This window comes from Leucoraja erinacea, chromosome 1 (genome assembly GCF_028641065.1).
Source record: "Leucoraja erinacea ecotype New England chromosome 1, Leri_hhj_1, whole genome shotgun sequence".
Classification (NCBI taxonomy): Eukaryota; Metazoa; Chordata; class Chondrichthyes; order Rajiformes; family Rajidae; genus Leucoraja; species Leucoraja erinaceus.
Window position 1 is genome coordinate 1140140 of NC_073377.1, and position 10561 is coordinate 1150700.

The window sequence follows — 10561 nt, forward strand, 5'->3', positions numbered from 1 at the left end:
CTCTTTCCGTTCTGGTCTCCTGCCTAACGATGATGCATGTTTGCCAACTGTCAGTTCAGAGATACAGCGTGGAATCGGATCCTCCGCTCCACTGAATCCACACTGACCAACTATTAACCATACACTGGTTCCACCCTACACACTAGGCACAATTTACAGAGGTCAATTACCCAACAACTCTACACGTCTTTAGAATGTGGAAGAAAACCTTACAATAGTTGCCGTTGAAATAAAGCACCATTGAAACCGGAGCACCCAGAGAAAACCCATGGGTCGCGGGGAGAACGTGCAAACTCCGTACAGACAGCGCCCGTAATCTGGATCAAACCCGGGTCTCTGGCACTGCAAGGCAGCAACTCTACCGCTGCGCCACCGTGCCACCCTCTTCAACTTTTTATGTGTGTGAACTAATTTTTGTAAAATAATAAGGCAAAGCTTCATCTTCATACTGAAGGCATATTCATCGAGAAACCTTCATCGCATAGCTTTTCACACTTTCATAAATTGCATTGTTTCATTCTATTCAGGGATGGTTAAAGCCGTTTGAAGATAATATCTTCTTTCTGTACAATGCTCTAAATTGGTTTTTGATCTCTAGTGTGTTTCAAAGTCTGTTTCAAAGAAAAATCGATATTCTTTTTGTTCAACTTCACTCACCCTGTCAAATTTCTGGCCAAGGGTTGTCCTCGGATGTGCTGATGCCTGCACTGAATCCTCAGTACACGCCTGTTTTCACCATCCCAGACTTGAATAAGCTCTAGAAGGAACTGCAGATGCTATAAAATCGAAGGTACACAAAAATGCTGGAGAAACTCAGCGGGTGCAGCAGCATCTGTGGAGCGAAGGAAATAGATAATATTTCGGGCCAAAACCCTTCTTCAAAAGGGTTTGAGGAAGGGTTTTGGCCCGAAACGTTACCTATTTCCTTCGCTCCATAGATGTTGCTGCACCCGCTGAGTTTCTCCAGCATTTTTGTTTACCTTTGAATAAGTTCTAGACTATTTCTACAGGGTGGAACGGATGCGTGGTGGTAGCGTTGCTGCCTTATAGCGCCAGAGACCCGGGTTCAATTCTGACTATGGGTGCTGTCTGTATGGAGTTTGTATGTTCTCCCTATGACCTTGTGGGTTTTCTCCGGGAACTCACACATTATAATCTCTCCTCTCTTTTAAACCTCTACTCCTACAGCAACATTTCTTACTTTATTCCCTTTATCGTGTGCACTGTGAATGGCTCGATTGTAATCATAGAAACATAGAAATTAGGTGCAGGAGTAGGCCATTCGGCCCTTCGAGCCTGCGAGTAGGCCCTTCGAGCCTGCGAACCATTCAATATGATCATGGCTGATCATCCAACTCAGTATCCCATACCTGCCTTCTCTCCATACCCTCTGATCCCCTTAGCCACAAGGGCCACATCTAACTCCCTCTTAAATATAGCCAATGAACTGGCCTCAACTACCCTCTGTGGCAGAGAGTTCCAGAGATTCACCACTCTCTGTGTGAAAAAAGTTCTTCTCATCTCGGTTTTAAAGGATTTCCCCCTTATCCTTAAGCTGTGACCCCTTGTCCTGGACTTCCCCAACATCGGGAGCAATCTTCCTGCATCTAGCCTGTCCAACCCCTTAAGAATTTTGTAAGTTTCTATAAGATCCCCACTCAATCTCCTAAATTCTAGCGAGTATACTCCTTCGTCTTCATGGCTTGTTTTTTGCTCTGACATACACTGTCAACTGTAGGACCTTATATAGACAGGTGTGTGCCTTTCCAAATCATGTCCAATCAATTTAATTTACCACTGGTGGACTCCAAGTTGTAGAAACATCTCAAGGATAATCAATGGAAACAGGATAAACCGAAGCTCAAATTTGAGTGTCATAAGCAAAGGGTCTGAATACTTATGTAAATGTGATTTTTCAATTTTTTTTTAATTATTTTGCAAAAAATTCTAAACATCTGTTTTCGCTTCTTCATCGGGGGTATTGTGTGTAGATTGATGATTTAAAAAAATGAATTTAATCCATTTTAAAATAAGGTAACAAAATGTGAAAAAAGTGATGGGGTCTGAATACTTTCTGAATGGACTGTATCTTGGTACATGTGACATTAAATTAAAATAAACTAAGTGAATCTTCTCTGCACCCTTGCCGACTGAGCAACCTAATGGAACTCATCACGTCAACGTTTTGCTCTTTCGACGTAATAACGCTTTGTTTTTTGGTGTCTCCTTTCCACAGGTCTTGCTGTAGCCAGTGCATTGGTAGACATCTCCCAACAGAAGTCCCTGGATCACAAAGAGAAATCCGGAGCGATGCGGAATAGGAAACACCTTCCCCCTGCACAGCCAGGCACCTGCATCTGACGCTGTCAATCCTCCTTTGTCAATCCAAGAATACTTTTTTTTTGAAAATCAAGAAAACTTAGCTTGAGGAGCCGGTCCACCTTCTGTTCTGAGATTATGGCCAAACACAAAAACTAAAACCATTTTGAGAAACACAGAAATCTCCATCTGCTGCATCAAGAAAACTAGCCCGGTCCCACTCTGTTCTGAGATTATGCCAACAAAACCCCCCCCCCCCACCCCCCACCCCCCCCCCCCCCCCCCCCCCCCCCCCCCCCCCCCCCCCCCCAACCTGCATGTCTGCGACTTTCTTACAGAAGATTATGTGCTAGTATCTATGTCTCCGAGACCAAGTTTTCTCATCAGCCCACCTTTTTGCTTTTGCCTTTGCGTTCACCTAGTGAAAACTATTGTGATAGAATTGTCCAGAGGAACAGGGAAAACTACGTTCAAAGGCGGTGGTGTCTGGTCTTTCAAATACTTTGATTCTTCACAAGGCACTTTGGACAAAATGACTCTGTATAATCCAAGAGACATAGTGGCGGATGTTAATGGGCGTGACGTTCCTTGGTTCTGACTATTGCAGCAGATTATCGTCCTCTCTTTCGGAGGGCGGTAGAGAGAAGTGAAGACCGTCTGGCTTGGCTTGGCTTGCTTAGGATTCCAGTTCTGATTTAGAATGGTCGCAGGTTGTATCAACACAGGGAAGTGTATAAACATACCTCAGTTTAGATATAAACCCAACAGTAGTCTTCCAAGATAACTTCAATTACAACTTTCATAGCCTCCAGAAACCTTACAAGGAAGCTGCAAAACTAAACACATTTTATTGGAATAACACTATCAGCTGATTCTTGTTCTTCTCTCTGTAGTCAGGTTCAGGCGGGCAGGAGGCCGGGTATATTTATTTATTTTACAGGGAACACGGTAAGACGTACAAAATGGAAAGCAAGCTGATTTTTCCTTATTTTATTTGTCCCGAAAACAAAAAAGCAAAGCAAATTGGCATTACATTTTATATTTGCCCTAAACAGTGAAAGTTAAGGATGTCTTGTGGAAGAGAAATGGTCTGTATCAGCTTGGCTCGTAATCACGGTATAGCTGCTCTCGACAGGGCAGTAAGGAACAGTTCACCTCAGGAAGTAGCTTGCATGTCTAGTGATGCTCGATCAAAATTATATCTTGATCCCAATATAAGCTATCATGAGAAACAGGAAAATAAAAGACCTTCACCCATTGTAGTTATCCGCTTTACCACAATAACTCGGTGGATCTGTTCCTCAGTGATTTGGGTGCTCTATGCTGGATGTCATCTCCTTAACATTTTGTAACACTAGCAAAACCGTGTCAGATAAAGCATCCAGTGTTTTTGTTTTCTGTGCTGTTGCGCTACCTTTTAATGGATGTGAGCAATATTATTTGCCTTGAGATATATATATATATATAATATATATATATATATACATTTTTTTTAAACTGTGGTCTTAGGGCTGGCTGGTGAGGTCGTGAAGTATCTCTAGGTTATTCTTTGCTGCTGAATGCCGAGCCAGGGATGTTGTGGTCAAAGGAGTGGAAACGTCAAACGGCCCAAGTCTATGGAAGCTGAAGATGTTGGAAACACCCAGCCAGGTCGGCAATTGCAGGGAGACCAAATGGAAGAGTTGCAAGCCCGGCCCTTCTGCAGACCCAAGTATCATGTTCATCTCGATTAGCGTCTCTTAATCAAAGACAGTTTGCCTCCAAAATGTTAAACCCTTTTTTCCTCTCAGATACCTGGAGCATGCTTCCAGCATTTCCTGACACTGAAATATTAATTCCAGATTTTAAGTGCGAGCAACTGTTTCAGATTCATTCCCTTGAGTCGAGCTGTTGATATTGCATTTTACTAATGGAAAACTAACAAAAGTGCATGATAAATCAATTTAATGTTGCCGTTTTGAGACTCGGAATTATCGGAACATTTAACTGGAGCTTACTTAATTCATGGGTTTCAAATGACCCAGAAATGTAATTATGACTGTGACCTGATGTCTATCTGACATGGTAAATTAAAGCACTCAAAGATGGATCAAATGTACATAGAACTCGCTCCGTTCTGAAGCTGCATAAATGGCAATGATTCATAATTAACACAAGAAACCTGAACTGTTGGAAGTGGTTAAATGCAAGGGGCTTCTGCAGCAAAGGCAACAGCTCGCTGCGTACCAGTCTCATTCATCTCGATTATTCAACTCAGGATTCCTCCTAAGATCAAAGGTCAGTGCACAAACCCTACACTCCGGGGAGATATTCTGTCCAGTTGACTTGCGCTGGGGAAATAGGGTGGAAAGAAAGAAGGCAAGATGTCTTACTGTACTACAATTTCAACTCTCCTCGTCCAACTGTGCTGTCAACGATTGTACCAACTGATGTGGATATGAAATCAGGGCATTTTTCTTTCAAAACGTTGCTTCAAACTTTGGCATCTAATATCTAATGGCCACTAAAACACGGATTTCCTACCAACACGAGTAAAAACTGGAATCTAAATCCTTCCCAAAAAGTCAGTGGAGTAAACGGAAGGAAACTAAGATGCCTGAAATATTTGAACTTATTGTCTATACATCGCAAGCAATCTGATAATGTACACTTGTCTGATTAATTGGTTATGTAGTACATTCTTTGATCTTTTAATGTCTGGATGCTGTAGTCACATCTATTAAATACTATGTTTCATACTAAGGCTTTGAGAATTCATCAGCTGCCATCTGTAATCATTCATGGAGAAGTAAATTTGAATTGAAAGGGAGGTCGGAAAGATCTAAACCAAACGAATTGTCTGGTGAAATTAACATGTTGAATATTGTATTTTATAGGGAAGCAAAATTACCTTTTTTTTTGTCGCAGTATTTTAACTCTTTCCTTTTCATTTTATTCTCTGTCTGCAGTGTCTAGCTATTGGTGAAGAGAGCCTGGGGTGGCTTCAGTCTAGTTCACAAGCTAACACAGTAAACCCCTATTATTACTGACCTCTATAATGGATTTTGGTTCTCTCTCTTTAAGAGCACAGGCGGCTAGTTACACTGTGGAAGCTATTGAAATTAACAAGGCATTGAAATTGGCAAGGCATTGAAATGTACAAGGCATTGAAATTGTACAAGGCATTGAAATTGGCAAGGGATTGAAATTGACAAGGCATTGAACTTGGCAAGGCATTGAAATTGGCAAGGCATTGAAATTGACAAGGCATTGAAATTGGCAAGGGATTGAAATTGACAAGGCATTGAACTTGACAAGGCATTGAAATTGGCAAGGGATTGAACTTGGCAAGGCATTGAAATTGGCAAGGGATTGAAATTAGGCATTGAAATTGGCATGGCAATGAAATTGACAAGGCATTGAAATGTACAAGGCATTGAAATTGGCAAGGCATAGAAATTGACAAGGCATTGAAATAGGCAAGGGATTGAAATTGACAAGGCATGAAAATTGGAATGGTTTTGAAATTGACGAGGCATTGGAATTGACAACCAATCGATTCAATTGGCACTTGACTCAATTAAACAATGTAACAAACAACCCTAGGTATCTTTAGCTTGTAGTATCAAAAATAAATTTTAGCTGTTAAAAAGAATTTTGTATTTGAAAGCAGCACATTGATTCTTGGAGTGATTGAATCAAATCTCTTATTTGGTTATAGCGGACATTTCCCTCGAAATGGTCCATTATACCCAGGGTTTACTGTGCTTTTTTTCCTGAAAGGTACCATTTCTCCTCATCCACTCCCCATTCATCAGTGCTTCTCCCAATAAATTACTGCTCATGGCACACTTGAAAATGTGGCGACTATGTTGAACTGTCATTGTCTTAAGCGCAATACTAAGACTCCAGCACTTACATCTAAAATCAGAAGCTCCAATTTCCTTCTAGATCATGCAGAACCCATGAATGAGAGGGCAGCACAGTAGCACTAGAGACCCGGGTTCGATCCTGACCTTGGGTGCTGTCTGTGCGGAGTTTGCCGGTTCTCCCTGTGTGACCACGTTGGTTTCCTCTGGGTGCTCCGGTTTCCTCCCACATCCCAAAGACATGCGGGTAGGTTTATTGTCCCGAATGTGTAGGATGCAAAAGGGGATAACGTTGAACTAATGTATGGGTGATTGTGGGTCGGAGTGGATGCGGTGGGCTGAAGGGCCTGTTTCCATGCTGTATCTCTAAACAAAAACTAAAACTAAACCTATTGCTTCAGTGTAATTTTTCACACATCCAGGTAATCACTCGTGTTTCATATTGTAAGAGTAAGCTGCTGGAAAAGAGATGGGCCTATTATGGGCATCCTTTCTAAAGAAAGCCAACAGGTCACCTTCAGAGCAGTAGTTTGAAAATCTTAACACCAGTTGGATTGGAGAATCACACCAAACTGGGAGTATTTCTCATAGAGTGATACAGAATGGAAACAGGCCCTTCGGCCCAACTTGCCCACACCGGCCAACATGACCCATGCTACACTAATCCCACCTGCCTGCGTTTGGCCCATATCACTAAACCTGTCCTATCCAAGTACCTGTCTAAATATGTCGTAAACATTGCGATAGTACTTACCTCAACTACCTCCTCCAGCAGCTCATTCCATACATCCACCACCCTTTGTGTGAAAAAGTAACCCTTCGGATTCCAATTAAATCTTTCCCCCCTCACCTTAAACCTATGTCGGCTGGTTCTTGACTCCCCTACTCTCGGCAAGAGACTATGTGTGTCTACCTGATCTATTCCTCACATGATTTTGTACAACTCTATAAGATCACCCTGATCCTCCTGCGCTCCAAGGAATAGAGTCCTCATCCTCAACCTCTCCCCATGGCTCAGGCACCTCGAGTCCTGGCAACATCTTTGTAAATCTCTGTACCCTTTCCAACTTGACAATATCTTTCCTATAATATGGTGCCCAGAATGTATACTTTTTAAAAGTGCATGGGCAGAATATAATGAAAAGGTATATTCTAAACCATAATCCAAGGGGGATCGATGGCCAGTGTGGCCTCCGTGGGCCAAAGGGCCTGTCTCCGCACCATATCTCTAACGTTATTGCCATAGAGGGAGTGCAGAGACGGTTCACCAGACTGATTCCTGGGATGTCAGGACTGTCTTATGAAGAAAGACTGGATAGACTTGGTTTATACTCTCTAGAATTTAGAAGATTGAGAGGGGATCTTATAGAAACTTACAAAATTTTTAAGGGGTTGGACAGGCTAGATGCAGGAAGATTGTTCCCGATGTTAGGGAAGTCCAGGACAAGGGGTCACAGCTTGAGGATAAAGGGGAAATCCTTTAAAACCGAGATGAGAAGAACTTTTTTCACGCAGAGAGTGGTGAATCTCTGGAACTCTCTGCCACAGAGGGTAGTTGAGGCCACTTCATTGGCTATATTTAAGAGGGAGTTAGATGTGGCCCTTGTGGCTAAGGGGATCAGGGGGTATGGAGAGAAGGCAGGTACGGGATACTGAGTTGGATGATCAGCCATGATCATATTGAATGGCGGTGCAGGCTCGAAGGGCCGAATGGCCTACTCCTGCACCTAATTTCTATGTTTCTATGTTAACTAAACTAAAATAATATTTGTGAAACTCCCAGTGTGGGAGGTCCCCAAGGCATGTAGTCACGTTTTTACCAACACACGTTTTTGTTTAAAATCCTTAATTTGGAGACGACCTTAATCAGCGCATCAGACTTGCAGGTACAACCCTTTGGAGCCGTTAGACCTTTGTGGATTTTAAAGTAATTTTGGGAGTACAGGTACTTATATTCTTCGGGAAACGTTGACATACATGGACAGAAATGTGCAGCTTGTAAGTTGGTGTAAAGTGTCTTTATACCAGGGTATTGGAATGACACAGCTGAGACGCTGCTGCAGCATGTTTTGCATGGGCCCTTGTTTGTACAATGTGTAGAAGTAGTGACTTCTCACGATCTCCACCCACCCCTTACTAATCTGCTCAAACAGTTCATGAATAATGAGTTTTCAACAATCAGCCTTTCTTCTCAATCCTTGCACCCATGCTTGTATTTCAGTTTTTCATCGTGTGCTGGACAGAATTTTCCCAGACAGAATTTAGTTTAGTTTAGAGATACAGCGCAGAGTCCACGCCGACCAGCAGTCCCCATACACTAGCACTATCCTACATACTAGAGACAATTTACAATTTTTACTAAAGCCAATTAATCTACAAACTTGTACGTCTTTGGAGTGTGGGGGGAAACCAGAGCACCCAGAGAAAACCCACGCAGGTCACGGGGAGAACGTACAATCGTACAGCACCCCGCAGTCAGGATCCAACCCCAGTCTCTGGCGTTGTAAGGAAGCAACTCTACTGCTCCGCCACTGTGCTCCAAAAATTGTCCACATGTTTATCTGATTGCCACCCGGGGAGATCTATCTGATTTGAAAGGAGTTTTAACTTAATGTGACACTCACAAAGCTAATTCTAGATGCGTGATTAATGATAGTGTAATACCTGCTTTATAAATACCACACTTTAATGAAAGTCCCACACAATACCACCTGTGGTGAACAATTGAAAACCTACGTACACTGTCTTGTAGATTATGCCCTTTTCTTTGTTGTGTACAATCACCGAATATAGTCACACATCTACCTATTGTGAAGGAGCACAATGGGAACAGCCTTTTGCAGCCATTCACAGCTTGGTTCAGTCGACTCAAATCACACCCAAATTCACCTTCACGGATAGGAACAATGAAAATAGCCAAAGATAGACACAAAAAGCTGGAGCAACTCAGCGGGTCAGGCAGCATCTCTGGTGAAAAGGAATAGGTGACATTTCGGATCAAGGCACTGCTTCAGCCTGAGAGCCAGGGGAAAAGTAAACGAGAGACATAGACAGTGATATAGAACAAATGAATGAAAGATATGCAAAAAGGAGCAATGAGCAAGGAAAGGTGGAGCCCACAATGGTCCATTGTTGGCTACAGGCCAGGTGATAACAAATTATACAGACAGTGAAACTCAATGGGACGACAGTGAAACTAGTAAATAGCCAAATAGGTGGGATCTTTTGCTTTCAACATTTCTTTTCAAAAGTGACCAGTCAACTTGAAACAATAAGGAAGTATGATGCTGAAGAATTGGAACAAAATAATTTAGCAACGTACAAAATCGCCCTTCTGTTCAACATAGATTCAAGAGGATTTTGGATTTCAATTTGTTTTTATTATATTTATCATAGAAAAAAAGTCTGGCAATCACTTGCAGCCTGAGGGTTATGGTCAATAATGACTGAAGATGTCCGATTCCATGTTGTGGGTTTTTGTAACCAATTTTTGCATTGGATTAAACATAGAAAGCAGGTGCAGGAGGAGGCCATTCGGCCCTTCGAGTCAACACTGTCATTCAATACGATCATGGCTGAATCAGTACCCCGTTCCTGCTTTTTATCCATGTCCCTTGATTCCATTAATTCCATAATTCCATCTTGTAGAGTGACTAGAAAATCAAGGCCCTTGCTTACTGGGGCTGTTACACATACGGCGACAAAAAGTGCATATTGAATGGCTGCTCGGGAAGATAATGCTAAGTTCTCTCCTCCCCTTCAGTTTCTATAAAGGTGTTAAGTCTTCACACCTTACGTGCAAAATAAACCTTGGACGGAAGTCCTGGGACCATTGTTTTTCGATGAACCATTTCCTTCACCCGTGAATAATGTTCATCCTGAACCACAAATTGTGCAAAACAAAAAAGCCACAGAATCTAAGTTTTTCTGCAAAGTCTTAACTTGCTGCTCCCAGAATGTTCTTCCTGTCTCTTCATTCCATGTGCATAAAATGAGTAGTTTGTTAATATGTATAATTTAGCATTGATTGCACTGTTATGTAAATATCATAAGTAAGTATTGTAAACTGTTTCACTGCGAGAGAGATTGTGGGGGGGGGGGGGGGGGGGGGGGGGGGATTTAGGATTGCACTTTTTCATATAATTTTTGTATTGTAAAATAACATCTAATTTAATGGTTGAAATTTGAATAGAAATGAAAATAATGGAAGATTTCAACGTGTGGGGAGAAAATAAACCCATACTTTACACTAAAAAAAACCTGTACGACATATGTAAATAAAGTAAGAAATTTCACTGAAATAAAAATTGTTCTCTTTGTGATACTCTTGCAACCAACGAGAGCTGATACCATGAGATATTTGTTGCCTGTCAAAGGCTTTGGGTAGGCTGAAG

At 42.0% G+C, this 10561-nt stretch overlaps 1 protein-coding gene across 1 annotated transcript in view; it reads left to right on the plus strand.

The window, feature by feature from the left end:
* atrn (attractin) overlaps nt 1-2507 on the plus strand; it is a 346003-nt gene extending 343496 nt beyond the window's left edge. The window contains exon 29 of the mRNA XM_055642697.1: nt 2237-2507. Within this exon, the coding sequence (XP_055498672.1) occupies nt 2237-2361 (125 nt within the window). The 3' untranslated portion in view covers nt 2362-2507. The remainder of the gene's footprint in view (nt 1-2236) is intronic.
* The last annotated feature ends 8054 nt before the right edge of the window (nt 2508-10561 follow it).